At 35.4% G+C, this 19,031-nt stretch overlaps 1 protein-coding gene across 1 annotated transcript; it reads left to right on the top strand.

The window, feature by feature from the left end:
* The first annotated feature begins 11,044 nt into the window (after nucleotides 1–11,044).
* On the top strand, nucleotides 11,045–18,356 carry LOC104117599 (NADH dehydrogenase [ubiquinone] iron-sulfur protein 4, mitochondrial). The gene is made up of 5 exons (XM_009628670.4): nucleotides 11,045–11,294; nucleotides 12,379–12,467; nucleotides 15,119–15,248; nucleotides 17,389–17,418; nucleotides 17,976–18,356. The coding sequence occupies exons 1-5, from the start codon at nucleotides 11,130–11,132 to the stop codon at nucleotides 18,030–18,032; spliced, it is 471 nt and encodes a 156-aa protein (XP_009626965.1). The 5' UTR covers nucleotides 11,045–11,129; the 3' UTR covers nucleotides 18,033–18,356.
* The last annotated feature ends 675 nt before the right edge of the window (nucleotides 18,357–19,031 follow it).

The raw sequence follows: 19,031 nt of genomic DNA, 5'->3' as shown, positions 1-19,031 counted from the left end.
TTACTGTGCTTAGGTTGAAGCCTTCTTCCTCATTTCCTCAGCTAGTCTTTCACTGTAATACTTAGGGAGGACCCTCTGACTCTTGTAAAGCTGCGAGCTTATTACATCGTATACCCAATAAAATTTTTGATGTCCTTCCTCGCCTACAATTATCCGTAGTTACTTGCCTCCACGCCCTTGTGCTTGTAGGGTTGCTTCTGAACTGATATTTTGACTGTCTTTCCAGTGGCACTTTCTTATATTCCTGTAATACTCATACGGTACCTTTAACAACCCTAACTCCTATCTGAATATTTCTTAAGTATTACAATGACATTACTGCGAGGTTGAATTCACTATATTGGGTTTTACTATGTTTATCTTGCAAGATCTATTGACTCTTCTGTAATCTCCTGTTTAGCCATAACTAGGCTCTTACTTAATCAACTACCAACTACTCGTTGGCCCATTCTCATATCAATGTTCCGCGTAACCTTTCTTGGGTTATTTTCTTTGTTTTAACTTGCCTCTCGCACTGGCTCCTTATCTATCAATAACATTTCGGGCAGGAACCCTTACTTCCTCTCTTTGACGTCGTGTTTGCATAATGCTGTGGAATCGTAGCCTATCTGTAGGCTTTGAATAATTGCAATCTCATCCTTTTTTCATTTTTGTCGCATTCTTTCTTTACCATACCATAATTACTAGAACCACTTTATTCTGACTTAATGCCACATCACTTCAAAATCCCCCCTTTAGGGGAGTACTAAGAGTTGGAGCTATGATGATCTACCTATAGATGTTTTACCTTTTCATTCTTGGCGTCCTTTCACATTATCGATGACCCTTACTCGCCTTGCGGTAATCCTTCTATACCAAGGATAACAAAATTCCTTACTCACAAGGAAGGCACCTAGTATAACTGGCACATACAATCCCTTAAGTTTAACTTTGCTCACATTGCTTGCTTTAGGGAAACGTCTTCCTGAACGACCATTCTATGAATTTCTCATGAATCTTCTTATGTTGTCTATTCTATTATCGCCGGAACGAAATCTGAAACTCTCATGATGCCGAATATTATCCAATCACTCAGTCCCTAATTCATGTTTAGTTTATCTTTTTCACCAGCCCATACTGATTCCTATTATTCTAGGGTCTAACTTTTCCTTCCGGTAGTTGCGTTAGAGTCACAAACTTATTTCTCGAATGAGGATATGGCTTTATGGCCTATACTCTTTTGTTGTCTCAAGGCCTGTAACCTCTCATTTTTTCCTTCACTTGACAATAGACTATGTAATACTGTCATATTTTTGATCTACCGATGTCATCCATGTATCACATCTTACTCATAATGCTTCATTAATTCTCTTCTTATTCCCCTGCTAATATTTATGTCTATCACTTTATTCTGAAAACTCCAACACAACATTCTTTTGCTTTTAGCTCCCCTTGCTCCATCCACCGGCCCTTCGGGTTGCCTGGCATTCTCTCTCTACTAGGGACGGGAGCCATACTAAGATAATATTTATCCCTTTCAGGCTTCCTGTGCTTATCTTTGTAGTACTCATATCAAGTTGTACTATTTTAGGGTGCACCATCGAGGTGTCTCACAAGGAGATCCATTACCACATTTGCTCTATCCTTCGGAAACGTCAACTAACTCTACCAATCCATCCACTATTTTGGGTTACTCTATCCCCAGCCAGATCCTGATAACTCGTCCTTCTCTTAAACTATGTCTGTTAGCTCCCATAGGGCATAACTGAGATTGGTGTGGCCGATTGTACATACATCTGTCACTGTTGAAAGTAACTCAAAATGCTTATATCTCCCTTCCTGAATGGTAAATAATGATAATCTTTATTAACTGGATACCTCGTACCCTTTTTCATCTTGCTTCTTTTACTTCTTGAAACTTATACCTTCAGATTCTTTTGTTGCTTTAACCATAAGAGTGGATAAGCATTCTTGCCTTAGGGATCCTTATCAAGAAGCTTACATATCTTAGTATACACATGATCTGCTGAATACCTCATCTTTATCCATCAAAGGCATAATGCAAAAATTGAGTTCCTCTAACTCAACTCTTTCACAGCTATATCCCTTACCAATCGTCTTTCTGGATGTAGGCATCGTCGTATTATGAATAAGATAGAGTTTAGGAAATTGAGTTCCTACAACTAAGCTCTACCACACTATCTAGAGTAAGAAGAAAGAGTGACAGTCCTAAATGCCCTGTAACCACATGCTTATAAGTGTGGTGCACATTACACCCATAAACAAGACTCTACTAGACACGGCTTGTAGACTCCCTAGGACAAAACTGCTATGATACCACTTTTGTCATGATCCAAACCGATAGGCCGTGACAGGCACTCGGTACCTTACTCAAACGAGTACCAACGTAACATATCTTTCTTATTACATCATTATATACACGTGACATACGGGCCTAATAGGCTAACAAGATCATTTATAAACTCTAAACATAGGCCGGCAAGGCCATACAAATATTCGTATACATGACATCTGTCTACAAGCCTCTAAGAGTATATACTTATCACAAAGGTCGAGGCAGGGCCCCGCCATACCAAACAATACACGTCTAAATCATACTGACCAAACAAGCAACTCCGGAGCAAATGGAGCGCACCAACATCTTCCGCTGATCTGATGGCCTACTTGGATGACTCTCAACCTGTCTATCGGAACCTGCAGGCATGAAACGCAGTGTCCCCAGGAAAAATAGACGTCAGTACGAATAATGTACTGAGTATGTAAGGCACATAAATAAGTACATAACTGACATGGAAGAAATATAGAGTAAATGACTCAACCTGTAAGTCTGGATAACTCTGTAAATTATGAAATAATTATAGTGTTATGCATATGCGTATGAATGTCATGTCGTGTATAGGTACATGTTTCATAACATCATCAGGCCTCTGAGGGCATCCCATCATATCATCTCGGCCATTGTAGGCAAAATCATCAACGTATACCAGCTGATCAGGTGGTGGTACGTATATAACGCTGTAACCTTTTCCCATATCCCATATACATATAATATACGCGTATATAACGCCTTCTGGTCATGAGCCAATGTACATGTATAAATGCATGAAATGCATAAGAAATACGTTGATAAGATTTCTCGAATATCATAAAATCTATATGCCTTTCGGACAAACTTTATCAAATACGTATTTTTCTGAGACCCATGAATAGAGGATATAATAATAATTCACATGGGGAATCAATAATATTGACACCCCTAGTATTTCTATGAATAGAGTCATTTATGAAAGTTGCATATTTTGCTCGTTTCGTTTGTATCGTACGGATCATGCCAAAAAGAAAGAAGGGATATCCTTATAATACCTGGAGTAGGGAAAAATCCGTATGATATTCTTGGAAAAGGTTGCACCGTACTCCTTTAGAACCACAAAATTTTACGTTGCTACGGTTCTAACAATTCTCGTTGGAATTGTTTGGTTGCAAGAAGTTTGGTTGAAATCTCGTAAGAATTGCTTGAAGATGCTATGAAATCTCCCGTTTTGAATGGAATATTGAAGCAACTACGTTGCTAATATGATAAGAAACTTTGGTTGAATTCTTATTAAAGATTCGCTGCTAAACATATGCACTTCCCGTTTCCATTTAAGGATTGAAGGGAGGTTATTTCTTTGTCAAATTGAGTGGGCCCCACTTTTTTGGATTACTTAGCCAAACAATTCTCAAATCTTTTCACCTAACTTTCAAGACTTGCTTGGTCATTATTTAATCCTTACTTGCTGCCGCGTTTTTGCCTCTTAGACTTATCCAATCCAAGATCCTAAATAAGTATTCACTAATTATTAATCTCCCACTAAAATTAATAATTATCCGATTATCCACATAATTAAGAATTATCTCAAATTACATAAAATATTACTCACTTTTACTATACTTTATACACCTTACTATCATAGCCGTATGGTACCTTGTATGGTACTAGTCCATAAATACTGGGTATTTTAGCTCGGGCCGTATTTTATCCCAATATATCAAATTTCGACGAAATTTATTTTCTTCGATTTGCTTACCCTCTCTCCTTCATGAATATTCTCATCACTTGTTTGAAATAGCATAATATTTGTAACCTCAAAATAATCTCATTCTCGAGCTTGCGTCGATAAACTTACGACAAAACTTTAACGTCTGAAAATGCGGGATGTAACATCTCATTTTCGAGCTTTCATAAATTTATTTCTGGCGTACTTCTACGTACGAAAACATGGGGTATAACACAGAAGATGAAGAAGAAAGCGTGAAATTTGCTAAAATATAGCCTTATTGTTGAGTGAATAGTTGCAAAATTTGTTGAGGGAATAGTTGCGAAAATAACGTTTATCGTGTTTTTAAGAGTCTGAGCGCCGTTAAGACTTTGGTGTAGGTCTGTTTCGGTCAGATGCATTCAGACTTATTAAGAGGTTTTAAAAGAGAAAAAATAAATATACTTAATGAGCTGAATCTTAATAAGTAGGGTTAAGATCTAAAAAACAAATGCACTTAATGGGCTGGATTTGAACGAATAAGATTCAGACCTCCATTAAGTGCAAACAAATAAGGCCTTATACACATGTTAAAGTCTATTAATAGTGGATATGGAATTGATTCTACGATTAAAATTATTTTGACCTCAATTATTTTTCATATAGTTCATCCCATTCCTCCAATATACTTGTCACTCATCATATATATTACTCCTATACAAGCAACCAAAAACTCAAATAGAACAAAGATAAATATACAAAATATATTAAATATTCAAAACCAATATTGCATTCGGCGAGTGTTTCTTATTCATTAGTGTAAAATTATTTTATAAAAAAAATAATTTCTTGTTTCATATATATCATGTAAGTCAAATAAACTCTAAATGTTAGATTCTATTCATATGAGTTGGTTAAGAAATTACTTTATAATTGTATTATTATACATAAATTTAAGTGAAAATATTATTTTTAGATATTATTTATTCTTTACAGAACTAGTTACTCAATTATAATTTCTCAATTATAATCGTTTGATATGCTTTTACAAGCAAATATGTGTTTTAAAGTAACTCAATAAGTAATAGAATTTAATATTTCGTAGATATACATATATTTTTAGCCATTTAAAGCTTATTTATTCATATAATAATACTTATTTAATTTTTTGATAATTAATATTTAATTTTTTGCTAACGAATATTCAGTTTAAAAATGAAATATAATATAATTGTGAGATTACTATTTGTACAAATAAATATTATGCTGAAAATTAAAATTAGGTTGCATTACGTTATAAAATTACATTATTATTTTTTTGTAATAATAGACATGTTATGAAAATAATTATATTGTGGATGTCCATTTATTACTCCGCTATAGATAATCTTCCTGAAGAAGATTATCCATTTAGTACTCTGTTGAAGTTTATCTACAAGCAGTTGATGCAGGCAGGTTGCAAGCAGCTCAATGAAATGATTTGCAGCAGCTTCTTATTAAACAGGCTGGTTGCAAGCAGCTCATGCAGACAACTTACAAGCAACTAAAGAAAAGCTTTGCAGCTGCTTCCTGAAAAGTCTCGCAGCTGCTTCCTTTCTTCAATAAATAGAGGAGTTTTCAGTTCATTATGTACATAAGTTTGAAGTTTGAATAATATATCAGTTTCTCTCTATACTTGTCTTTACTTTACAGTCTTTATTTTATAACACGTTATCAGCATGAGGCTCTGCCATCTCGAAAAAAATACTTTGAAAGTATCAGAGGTACGAACTTTCTTTTTCTAAATAATGTCAAATCTTTCTAAACTTGAGTTTGTAACCCTGAATATATCGGGCAAAAGCTACATGTCTTGGGTGCTTGATGCCGAAATTCATCTTGATGCGATGGGTCTGGCAGACACCATCAAAGATAAAAATCAAGCATCAAACCAAAAACGTGCCCAAGCAATGATATTCCTACGCCATCACCTTGATGAGGGCCTGAAAATGAAATATCTTACTGTTAAAGATCCAGTCATACCGTGGAATAATTTGGAAGATAGATATGACTACCTGAAGATGGTCATTCTTCCACAGGCACGTTATGATTGGACTCATCTAAGGCTACAAGATTTTAAATCTATCAGCGAGTATAATTCTGCTATGTTCAGAATTATTTCTCAATTGAAACTATGTGGTGATAATATTACTGATCATGATATGTTGGAGAAAACTTTCACCACTTTTTATGCCTCAAATATGCTCTTGCAGCAGCAATATCGAGAGATGGGATTCAAAAAGTATTCTGAACTTATCTCACATCTTCTTGTAGCCGAGCAACATAATGGGCTATTAATGAAAAACCATGAAAGCCGACCTACTGGTTCTTGTCCATTCCCTGAATTGAATGAGACGAACTTCCACCAAGCTAAGCGTGGAAGAGGACGTGGCCCCAGTCGTGGTCATGGCCGTGGTCGGGGAGGAAACTCTAATCGTGGTAATAATAATGCATCAAAGAACCCTCCTCACCACTAGCAGTGGAAAAGGAAGGAACAAAAGCATGAAGCGGTGCAAGCAGCAAATCCAGAAAATGCATGCTATAGATGTGGAGGAAAAGGGCACCGGTCACGTACATGTCGTACGCCAAAGCACCTGGTTGAGTTGTATCAAGCCTCCCTGAAGAAGACAGAGAAAAATGCTGAAGCAAATTTTATTTTCGAAGATAATTTAGACTTCATGCATTTGGATGTAGCTGATTACTTTATAATCCCGGAAGGAGAAACAAGTCATGTGATCGGTAGTGAATCTGTAGAAGTGTAAATATTTTAATTTTGGTTGTTTGTAGTAAATAGTATGGTTATGTAATTGTTGTACATAAATAAAAGTTATGCTTTTATAATGATGTTTACTATAATATATTTTATTTATGCATTTTGAAGAATATGGATAATCCTCAAATTATGTTTGGATCAAAGACCAATCATGAAGATATTTGTGTAATTAATAGTGGAACAACTCATGCCATATTCAAGGATCAGAAATACTTTTCTTATTTGCATAAGGAAAAAGCAAATGTTTCAACAATTTCTGGTAATATAAGTTTGATTGAAGGTTCCGGAAGAGCCATTATATTTCTGTCTAAGGGAACAAAACTTATTATCGACAATGCATTGTTCTCTCCAAGTCCCGAAGAAACTTATTGAGTTTTATAGATATCCGCCGAAATGGGTATCATGTTGAGACAATAGATGAAATGAACGTGGAATATATTTGTATTACAAAGAATATTTCTGGCCAGAAATGCATTGTAGAAAAGTTACCAACTTTATCTTCTGGCTTATACTATTCAAAAATTAGTACAGTTGAAGCACATTCTATCGTAAACCAGAAGTTTGCGGATTCAAATACTTTTGTGATATGGCATGGCCGTTTGGGCCATCCTGGATCAATAATGATGAGACGAATTACTGAAAATTCAAGTGGGCATCCATTAAAGAACCTGAAGATTCTTACAAATAATGAATTTTCTTGTGATGCTTGTTATCAAGGCAAAATGATCACTAGACCATCACTAATGAAGGTTGGCATTGAATCCCCTGCCCTTTTAGAACATATACATGGGGATATATGTGGACCTATTCACCCACCAAGTGGACTGTTTAAATATTTTATGGTCCTAATAGATGCGTCTTCAAGATGGTCTCATGTGTGCCTACTATCATCTCGCAACCTGGCGTTTGCAAAGTTATTAGCCTAAATAATTCGATTAAGGGCACAATTTCCCGATTATCCTATAAAGGCTATTCGCCTTGATAATGCTGGAGAATTCTCATCTCAAGCTTTTGATGATTACTGTCTATCAGTTGGGATAAAAGTTGAACATCATGTAGCTTATGTTCATACTCAAAATGGCCTTGCAGAGTCATTTATTAAACACCTGCAGTTGATAGCAAGACCACTATTTATGAAAATAAAATTGCCCACTATTGTTTGGGGCCATGCTATCTTGCACGCAACATCACTTATCCGTCTCAGACCGACATATTATAATAAATATTCTCCGTCACAATTAGTTTTTGGTCATGAACTAAATATTGCCCATCTACGAATTTTTGGATGTGTTGTATATGTGTCATTAGCACCACCACAACGCAGTAAGATGGGCCCGTAGAGAAGGTTAGGAATATATGTTGGGTTTGAATCACCCTCTATTATTCGCTATCTTGAACCATTGACGGAAGATTTATTTACTGCTCGATTTGCAGATTGTCGATTTGATGAAATAAATTTTCCACAATTAAGGGGAGAGAAAAAGAAAATCAAAAGAGAAATTGTGTGAAAAATTTCATCATTATCTCACTTTGATCCACGTACCCCTATGTGTAATCAGGAGGTCCAGAAGATCATCCATTTACAGAATATAGCAAATCAAATGCCAGACGCATTTACTGATTTAAAAAGGATAACTAAGTCACATATCCATGCAGAGAATGTGCCTATCCGAATTGATGTCCCAGCATGACCATCTACTAGCATGAGAATTAGTGAACCTAAAGCACGCCTGAAGCGTGGTAGGCCTTTGGGTTCTAAGGATCGAAATCCTAGAAAAAAGAAAATCGACAAATGATCAAAATGATATTATGAAGGGATCTCCTGAAGAGACCCAAGATATGATTAGTTCTGAGATTCCTGAAGAAATCAATGAACTCGAGACTCAAGTGAGTGATGAACTTTTAATAAGTTCTACTGGTGATGAGATTAATTTAAATCGATCTGAAATAGTGGTGAATAATATTTTTGCATATAATGTTGCACTTAACATTATGCAAGATAGTGAGAATCTTGAACCCCGATCCATCGAAGAATGTCGACAAAGATCTGATTAGCCAAAATGGCAAGAGTCAATTCAATCAGAATTGAAGTCACTTGCTAAAAGAGAGGTCTTTGGACCAGTAGTCCAAATACCTGTTGGTATAAAGCCAGTTGGTCATAAATGGGGTTTTATGCGGAAAAAAAATGATAAAAATGAAGTTGAAAGATACAAGGCTCGCCTTGTTGCACAAGGATTCTCACAACGACCTGAAGTTGATTGAAACATATTCACCCGTTATTGATGCTATAACATTTCGATATCTTATCAATTTAGCCTTACATGAAAGGCTTGAAATACATCTAATGGATGTAGTTACAACTTATCTATACAGGTTACTTGATAATGAAATTTACATGAAAATTTCTGGAGGATTTAAAATGCCTGAAGCATATTCAAAATCTCGGGAAATGTACTCAATCAGATTTCAAAGATTTTTGTACGGTTTAAAACAATCTGGGCGCATGTGGTATAATCGCCTCAGTAAGTATTTGCTGAAAAGGGGTTACATAAATGATGTTATTTATCCATGTATTTTTATAAAGAAAATGGCTTCAGAATTTGTTATACTTGCTGTTTATGTTGATGACATAAATCTTGTTGGAACTCCAGAAGAGCTCCAAAAGGCAACTGAATATCTTAAGAAAGAATTTGAGATGAAAGATCTTGGAAAGACAAAACTTTGTCTTGGTCTGCAAATTGAATATTTAGCAGACATGATCTTTATCCATCCATCTGCTTATACAGAAAGGGTCTTAAAACGCTTTTACATGGACAAAGCGCACCCATTGAGTACACCAATGGTTGTTCGATCACTTGAAGTGAATAAAGATTTATTTCGATCTCCAGAAGAGGATGAGGAACTCCTTGGTCCCGAAGTACCCTATCTCAGTGCAATTGATGCACTAATGTATCTTGCTAATGCTACAAGGCCTGGCATAACATTTTCTGTTAATTTACTAGCAAGATATAGTTCTTCTCATACACGGAGACATTGGAACGGGATTAAGCATATATTGCGATATTTAAAGGGAACTCTTGATATGAGTTTGTTTTATACTAACAAAGATAGTGCAGATCTTGTTGGTTATGCAGATGCGTGTTATTTATCTGATCCCCATAAAGCTAGATCTCAAGCCGGGTACGTGTTTATATGTGGAGGTACTATCATATCATGGCGCTCCACAAAGCAATCTATTGTTGCTACTTCTTCAAATCATGCTGAAATAATAACTATTCATGAAGCAAGTAGGGAATGCCTATGGTTGAGATCAATAATTCATTTTATTCGAGAAAAATGTGGTTTGGAATATGAGAAAAGACCACAATTTTATAAGAAGACAATGCTGCATGCATAGCCCAATTGAAGGGAGGATTTATAAAAGGAGATAGAACGAAGCACATTTCACCAAAATTATTCTACACACACGATCTTCAGAAAAATGGTGACATTGATGTGCAACAAATCCGTTCAAGTGACAATCCGGCAGATTTATTCACTAAATCTTTGCCAACTTCAACTTTTGAGAAGACCCCGAGGCTCAAATATTTGAAACAAGGTTTTCATCAGGGGGAGTAAAATACGCGATGTACTCTTTTTTCCTTACTAAGGTTTTTTCCTACAGGGTTTTCTTATAAGGTTTTTAATGAGGCAGCTAGAAATGTGTATTACTAAATATGTGTACTCTTTTTCCTTCACTAGGATTTTTTTCACTGGGTTTTTTCTAGTAAGTTTTTAACGAGGCACAGTACCTTTTAATGAACATCCAAGGGGGAGTGTTATGAAAATAATTATATTGTGGATGTTCATTTATTACTCCGCTATAGATAATCTTCCCGAAGAAGATTATCCATTTAGTATTCTGTTGAAATTTATCTACAAGCAGCTGATGCAGGCAGGTTACAAGCAGCTCAATAAAATAATTTGCAGCAGCTTTTTATTAAACAGGCAGGTTGCAAGCAACTCATGTAGACAACTTACAAACAGCTAAAGAAAAGCCTTGCAGCTGCTTCCTGAAAAGCCTCACAACTGCTTTCTTTCTTCTATAAATAGAGTAATTTTCAGTTCATTATGTACATAAGTTTTAAGTTTGAATAATAGATCAATTTATCTCTCTATAATTGTCTTTACTTTACGATTTTTATTTTATAAAGTAATAGCGTGAATTTACACAAGCCAAACACGGCCTGACCATCAAAAATAAAAATATACAAACAGCAAGCATCTTTCTGGCAATCATCACTTCAGCCGGATATCTCAGAGAAATGGCAAGCTCTCTGCAGCGAATAGCGAGACATTCCCCTCTTGCCACCTACCGATCTTCTCTCACGCCGATATGGAGACAATTTGCGTCAGAAGCGTTGGTCGAAATCAAGGCCGGCGAGATCGGTATGGTCTCTGGTATTCCTGATGAACATCTTCGCCGAAGGGTATTTTACTTCTTCTCCTTATGCTCCTAGGCTAATATTTATTATTCTCTCAGGTCATTTAGGCGCAAGAAAAACTTCATTTTACGTAACCAATTTAGGGCTTCTATAGCAGATCCATTGATTCCGCCATTTTAGATTTAGGGTTAGCAGATGGTTGCGGAATGGATATGGAGGATTCATATATCCGGATTCAAATTGATTTGGGATTGTTGTAGTTGATTGATTGCTGTCACTTGTATCTTTGAGAATTTATCTCGACTCCATTCCAAAGTAATATATTTAGCTGTTTCTTTATTCCCACTCGTTTCTTCTTCTCACGCCTATTCAATGAGGCAGAAGAGAGTATAACTTCTCAGATGCTCGAGAGAAGTAAAAAGTTCTAATTTTTCATGTTTAGGAGCAAACGGGCTTAGCAAGTCTAACCCTTAAGATCAGTCTCTAGCTTGGCTTTATAGAAACTTTAGCTCCAGAGAGTTCTTTGATCCATTTCTGTACAAATTTAGCTGAATATATCTTCAGCTTGCATCAAATATTGATTATGAGATGGTTGGAGTATTAAATTTCCAGTTGTCAGGGCCAACAGAGAGCTCCCGAAAATTTGTAGGCTTAGATATAACTTCTGGGGTTGGTTTCAGTAGTACAATTCATGGGTCGGTTCCCTTTGGACAATTATTAGACGCTTTGTTTCCTCTATGTTTTCCCGTCAAGTTTGGTCTATTCCGTATTTTGCTTTTCATGTGCATGCCTTGCCCTCTCATTCAGTTTTGATAAATTATGGATTCATTTATATTTATACAAATGTATTTGGTTGTTTATCTTTTCCTTTTTTTTTTTTTCTAACTCACAATGGCAGTGATTGCACTATTAAATCAGCTCCTAAGTAAATACCAAATTTTCTTTTGGTTTTTAAAGGTGCTGAACGATCCCATTCGGCCTTTTAATACATATATTTTCTGCTTCTTTAAGTGCAAAATCATTATCAGTTATACTGGTGGTTTAGATCTTTATGCACTGCTACCTATCAAAAAGAAAAAGATCCTTATGCCCTGATCCTTTTTGCTACTTGATCTTGTTTGCTTATCAGGTTGTGATTTTCTCACCTGCTCGGACTGCTAGTCAACAGGGGTCTGGAAAAGTTGGAAGATGGAAAATCAATTTCTTATCAACTCAGAAGTATGATTCTAATCCGCCTTTTTCTTTTCAGTATTGTGAAGTTAATATGGTTTGCCAATATCAATCTGTTTTCAGCTAGCATGAAATTGAGCTACGTTCCAAGTAAAAACGAGAATAAGAAACAGAGAGAAAACCTGAACAAAAGCTTTGATTGGCACCATTAAGAGTGTAAGTTTCATTGAGCCTGGGTGTCTAATCACAAAATAAAAGATTAACTATGAAGTTTAGACCAGAACAGATAGTTCAATATTGATTGTAGTGTATGCTTGCTCAGAATAAAAATTTGTTGATTTTTTTGCTTCCAGTGGTTCAGAGAATGTATACAGATTTCCATTTTACTTTTCATTTAATACAATTCTGTATATCTGGTAATTGTGCTTTTGGTTGTGGAGGGACATAATAAGGAGATCGGGTTGATTTTAACTTTTAGCCAGCTGGGCTTTTCAGAAAGGCATCACCAATAGGAGTCCCAGTTATTGGATTCCGGAGTTCCTGCTCTCCTGTAAAGATCATTCCCCTGATTAACCTATTTAAACTTCAATAGAGAAAAACCCCATCCATTAATTTCAGTTTTACCAGACCTACATTCTTTGAAATTTTTTGAAGTCGAGAAAAAAATTGTGCTTTTTGATGAAACAAGTGTATAATATTATTCAAAGCTTTTGAGTAAGTAAGATGGATGGATTTGGAAGCAAGTGAAAGAACTAGTTGCATAGATATAGATATAGAGAAAATCCTTTCTCTTCAGAGCCGGTCTTGCACACTAAGTCATGAGTGAGATTGCTGAGAGAGAAGCGCATATAATCTGGGTCCAGGATAATGGCTGCATACTCTCCTCTATGCAGATCAAGCTATTTTATTTTTCGAGTTTCTGATTGCAACTGCTTGTATCTTTTGGAGTTGAGAGATCAACTTTTGTTTCTAAATGGTGGATAGTTTGGCAACATAGCATCACTAGAGCTTTAGGGGTCGTTTGGTTCGCGGACAAAGTTATCCTTGGATTATAATCATGGGATTAACAATCCCTGGATTATTTAGTGCTATTGCTTTGTTTGGCTCAATGGATTAAAAATGGGATATACTATGTATAACCCAAAACTTGTGCTTGGTTTGAAGCTGGATAAAGCCGGGTAAATTTCTTGTTCCCAATTTTGACCTTTATTTCAAATAGAGAAACAAGTTGGTGGAGTGTTGTTATTCTATCCCTTAGCCATTTAGTTTGTTGAGTGCCATTAAATATGAAACAGTGGCATAATCAAGGAGACATTTCAGCTACTTGATTGGGTTTCCATTGGATTTACACAACCATACTAGAGAATTTGTCCAGGCTTCACGTGGTCTAAAATGAAAAATACAAAATTAGTTTAAACATTTATATTGTGAAAGTTCTCTTCACCGTATCATAGTTTATTAATGTTTACTTTTTATTATATAGAATTCTAAACAAAATAAATAATTAAAATAGAAAGCCACCAGTTCTTGGTCATATGATCGGGAGAAGAATCAAGTTTGCATATTAAATTTGCATTTCATAATCTTTCCTATTTTTTCATTTCTTTTCCTTTTTCTTCCTTTTTGTCATATTCTTTATCATTTTTCGTTGGTTTGTTGCTTATTTGTAATTCTTTGCAGGAATCTCAAAGAAGGTTAACTTTTCAAATAAGAGAACAGATTTTTCCCTTATAATAACTGATCCTCATGCCATTCTAAAGACACCCTACCACGTATGGAAATGGGAGAGACAAACGAACTAGGACGAAACATAATTTGTTAGGCCTGTGCTAGTCACTTCTCATTGAAATTCCTTCTAAAATTTATGGGTAAGATGGTCATTTTGAAATATTTTCCCAGGATAACTAATCCCGGTATTAGTTATCCCACCTAGGTGATGGGATAATTTAATCCTAGTTTGTGGTATAATTTTATCTTGGGTTTAATTAATACCCCAAACTAACCCAAACCAAACATGGGGTAAATTTAATCTCAAATTCTAAACCACCTTATCCCACCTTATCCCATGAACCAAATGACCCCTTAGTCTTTCTTTATGTTAAGTTCGAAGATCCATTTCCTTTTACCTGTTTAATTTTTTTTCTTGATCAAGTAAAGTCTTTTACCGGGTTAAAACTTTAGGATTCAATCAGATTGCTGTTTCTTTAGAAATCACTTGCATACGCTGTCTTGATTTGAAATCATTTGCATATGCTGTCTTGATTTGCTCCGCTTCTTTTCGATCTTTTAAATCTGAGGTCTTAATGTTGTTTTCAATTGAATTTGTTGAAATGTCTCATTACCTCCGACGGAAATGGCTAGTGGGATAAATTTCTTGTGCAAGTACTACTGAATTGTTAATTTATCTTTAAGGTCGTTTCCCTTGTCCCTTTTATATAAGTATAATAATTAAGATGAAGAACGCTTATTTCATGGGAATTGCACTAGAGGATGCTAGTGGAATCATCTCATACTATTTTGAAATAAAATAATATACTCTGAAGGCTAACTCTTTCGTGCTCTTCCCTCAATTGAAGTACGTAAATGTTGTTTTGTCATACTTTGAGTTTAACATCAAGTTTCTGCTCTTCTGCCTCTCTTTTATGCCGAAGTTTTATGTTAGAGGGTGATAAGCATATTTCTTTCTTCTATATATGTAGATGGGAGAATCCATTGATGGGTTGGACATCCACAGGGGATCCATATGCCAATGTTGGTGAATCCGCGCTTAGTTTTGAGAGTGAAGAAGCTGCAAAAGCATTTGCTGAAAAGCATGGCTGGGAATACACGGTACAGCTTAGAGTTTCTTAACATTTCTATTGTGTTTTTTGTTAGCTTAATGACCTTTTGGTTTTCCATTCATTCACAAGTATACATAAAACATCTTCTTGAAGCATTGGCCAAGGCCCAAGGGCGGTGGCTTAGTTGGGCTCATTTCACCTTTTCCCCTTGGACCATTCATGAAAAAGGGAAGCCTTCTCTGTCCAATTATGAGCTAGTTTTCAAATGCTCCATGTTAGGAAAAGCGTGATTTGTATGAAATTTTAGGTTTTGGTACCTCCAAAAAGTTCTTTGACCGGTATTTTTGTTGATGAAGTAAGGTGTTTAAAAAGCACTTTGACTGTTCAAGCCTTTTAATCCCCTATGCGAGCCATGTCTTGCAATATGGAGAATATGCGCCATTGAAATAACGGAAAAGGTCCAAATATGCCCTTATACTATACGAAATTGAGCACATTTGCCATTCGTTAATACTTTAGCTCAAATATGCCGTTACCGTCACATAGTTGGTCCATATATGCCCTTAGAGTTACACAGTTGGCCCATATATGCCCTTTTCGAAATAGAATTCACCCAAACTAATTAGCTCTTTGTTTAATTGTATTAATGTGTATTACAAACATTATTTCTTTTTTATTAGTACTTTTTTTTTCTTTACCTCTCTCTTTTCTTTCTTCTTTTGTCTTTCTTCTCTTTTTTTCCCCCTTTTTCTTTCCTCCTTATCCGATTTTCTCCATTAATTTCATCACCAATTTCACTTGACAAAACTCATGAATTCCAATTACTAAGAAAATTCTCCCATAAGAATATTTTTATAGATCATATGTTTGTCAATTTTTTAAAAAATTTAACAAAGTAAGATTGGAATAATATTTATGTAACAAAAAATCCGAAAATCTAACAAAACCGAACAATCCAAACTGATATAATTGGTTTGGTTTGATTTTGATAAAAATCGAACCAACCCGTTCCATGTACACCCCTAATCTACATAGTTAATAAAAAAAAATAGAAAATGTCCGGCTGAAAAAAGACTAACAACTCAAATTTATAACACTACAACTTGAACTCTAGGCTTTTAATCATTAAATTATCTTTCTGGAAACAATTTAAATATTTTGGTCTTTTGAGTATTGTTAAAGGTTGAGATGTTTTTATTATTTTAAAGTTTAAACCATAATTTTTGGAACAATTTAATTTCGTTTATTTAGAGGGCCAATGAAATTGAAACTTTATTACCTTATGGGAGAATTTTCTTAGTAATTGGAATTCATGGGTTTTGTCAAGTGAAATTGGTGATGAAAATGGAGAAGACATCATTAATGGAGGAAATCGGATAAGGGAGAAAGAAAAAGGAAAAAAGAAGAAAGAAAAGAGAAAGGTAAAGAAAAAAAAGTACTAATAAAAAGGAAATAGTGTTTGTAATACACTAAACAAAGAGCTAATTAGTTTGGGTGAATTCCGTTTCGAAAAGGGCATATATGGGCCAACTGTGTAACTCTAAGGGCATATATGGACCAACTATGTGACGGTAAGGGCATATTTGAGCTAAAATATTAACGAAGGGCAAATGTGCTCAATTTCGTATAGTATAAGGGTATATTTGGACCTATGCCCTTGAAATAATCATTCTAATGCATCCATTAAAGAAGGCTTTGACTTGAATATGGTATTAGAGTATTGACAAGTTGGAAAAAATCTTTATATTACTAACTGATAGACAAACAAAGACCAGTTTCAACAAGGAAGTTGGTGTTGAATGTGATAGAAGTAGAACTAATCAATTGACCAGCATAGGATAGTTTCTCGTTGCAGCAGGCTTGATCATATATATGTGGACCAAAGAATGACAAGTAAAATGTTGTCCAATTTGCTTGAAAGTAGAAACAAAAGGAACTCCAATATCACTAACGAAATCACATAGCCTTTGAGCCTCAACATCAAAAATTGATATTGGAAGAGCTTTTAGAGGAGGTTGTTGAATTATTGAACATTGTGGTCTTTCATTGGGTCCCTCTTCTGTGCACACTCCCCCTCTTTCTGCTGCTCTGGAAATGTTTTGGTTTATCTTGAGAAATGAACAGAATAACCTTTGTGTTTGGTTCTCAATGTGATGCTTATGCCACGTTCTTTTTATTTTTATGTGCAGGTTAAGAAGCGCCACACACCATTGTTAAAGGTTTGAAATCTCTTCTTCAAAAAAACTGAATTTGTGATTTGCCCAATCCAGCAGCTCTGGTGTAGACATTTATACTGGTTCGTTTCCTCTTGGGATTGTGAAAACTCATGATCCACGGTTTGCTTAAGAAATTTAAGTAGGTTTTCTGGAGACACGTGCATAGAGAAACACTTCCCTATGAGGGATTACAATCGCCTTTGATATTTTGGGGGGTACCTTTAACTGGTTTAGAAGTTTAAATTTTATTCCCGATTTTCTGAAAGGGACCTTACCATTCTCAAGTCTCTCATTTACAAAGGCAACGAACTTCCAGTAATGATTGTCTCAAAGGACTTGAATAAGAGGGCAATTTGTCTTAAAGCACAAGCACTTTAAAATCTTGTATGTTTTATATGATTGATTGCCGCAAAGGACTTGGAAAAACATAGCATAACTATTCAATTAAAGCACATGCACCTTAACAAGAACCTTATCACATGGACCTTAGTTAAGTTGTTATCTCTTCCAATTTCATTGTTGCGTGTTTCTCTTGCAGAATAATTTGTCGTATTTTGCAGATCAAGTCGTATGCGGAAAACTTCAAGTGGAAGGGGCCTCCCAAGACAGAAGAATAATCTATTTTCTACTGCATTCAAGTGCTTGAGAGGCTTATGGATGTACTGTCACAGTGCGTTGCATTCCTTTTTTTACCTTACCTTTTATAAAGTTCAGTTGGTTTCCTCCTTGAAGGATTTCTTAAGCTTCTTTCAATAATAAATCAAACATATGAAAAATCCACAAGTACATGGAATGTCTTAAGACCTTTGTGAAGCAATTTCCGGGTGCTACACCCGATCCTACCTTGTAGTGGTTATTGGAGGTTAGTATTAGGATTTTGGTGCGTTAGAAAACTTATGCCTTGTTATTCTTTTTTTACTAAAAAGAATTTAGTGTGTGCAGTGGACTGTCCAAGACAAATTTCTTACAAGTGTATGATGCAGTCAAGAAAAGTAACTTCCCCTGAGGAATAGGGGAAGATTACTGAATGTGGCAATAGGAGATTTTTTCTCTTTACTAAGCATGAAATAGTAGGTCGGGTTGAGTTTGTTTAAAGCTTGTTCAAGTTTAACAAATTTGAAAGTTGTTGGTCTGGCTCAGTTAAACTTATAGAACTTTATCAGTTATAAGGCAGATGGATTTTGCGCTATTCTGTTACTTGTGTCCGAACATGTGAAGGCATAGTAATTGGAGTTGACTTTGTAGATTTCTCAAATGGAAATTGAAGGCTTACTGTGATTGAGTTCGTATAATTATAGTTGCCAAATCATAAACTCTGACTAAGTTCGAAAATCACAGCTCGTGTTCCTATTTTACTTTAAATATGTTTTCTCCTCGACCTGATAAGAATAGAAGTTTGGATGTTCCCCAAGTCGAAAGGAACAATTGATGTCTGGCCTCTATTTTTTCTTTTTCCCTTCCGTCTCCATTCCATACATGCACAATGGTTGACGCATTTTCCAAAGCAGTACAGGGTGTTTTTTTTTTCCTTTAAACAGTATTGGGCGTTAAGTCTATCGTAGCGTGATTAAATAACGGCAAGACGAAGAGTTAATTATTCAAATAGATTGAAGATT

The sequence above is a fragment of the Nicotiana tomentosiformis genome, chromosome 2 (genome assembly GCF_000390325.3).
Source record: "Nicotiana tomentosiformis chromosome 2, ASM39032v3, whole genome shotgun sequence".
Lineage (NCBI taxonomy): Eukaryota > Viridiplantae > Streptophyta > Magnoliopsida > Solanales > Solanaceae > Nicotiana > Nicotiana tomentosiformis.
This window is presented reverse-complemented; position numbering and strand designations above follow the sequence as displayed.

What these genes read in the sequence shown, in the direction of transcription:
- LOC104117599 (XM_009628670.4), top strand. Translation starts at nt 11,130, where the DNA reads ATGGCAAGCTCTCTGCAGCGAATAGCGAGACATTCCCCTCTTGCCACC. An exon ending in ATGAACATCTTCGCCGAAGG is followed by an intron (nt 11,295 to 12,378) that starts GTATTTTACTTC and finishes TTTGCTTATCAG; the next exon opens with GTTGTGATTTTCTCACCTGC. An exon ending in AGCATGGCTGGGAATACACG is followed by an intron (nt 15,249 to 17,388) that starts GTACAGCTTAGA and finishes TTTTATGTGCAG; the next exon opens with GTTAAGAAGCGCCACACACC.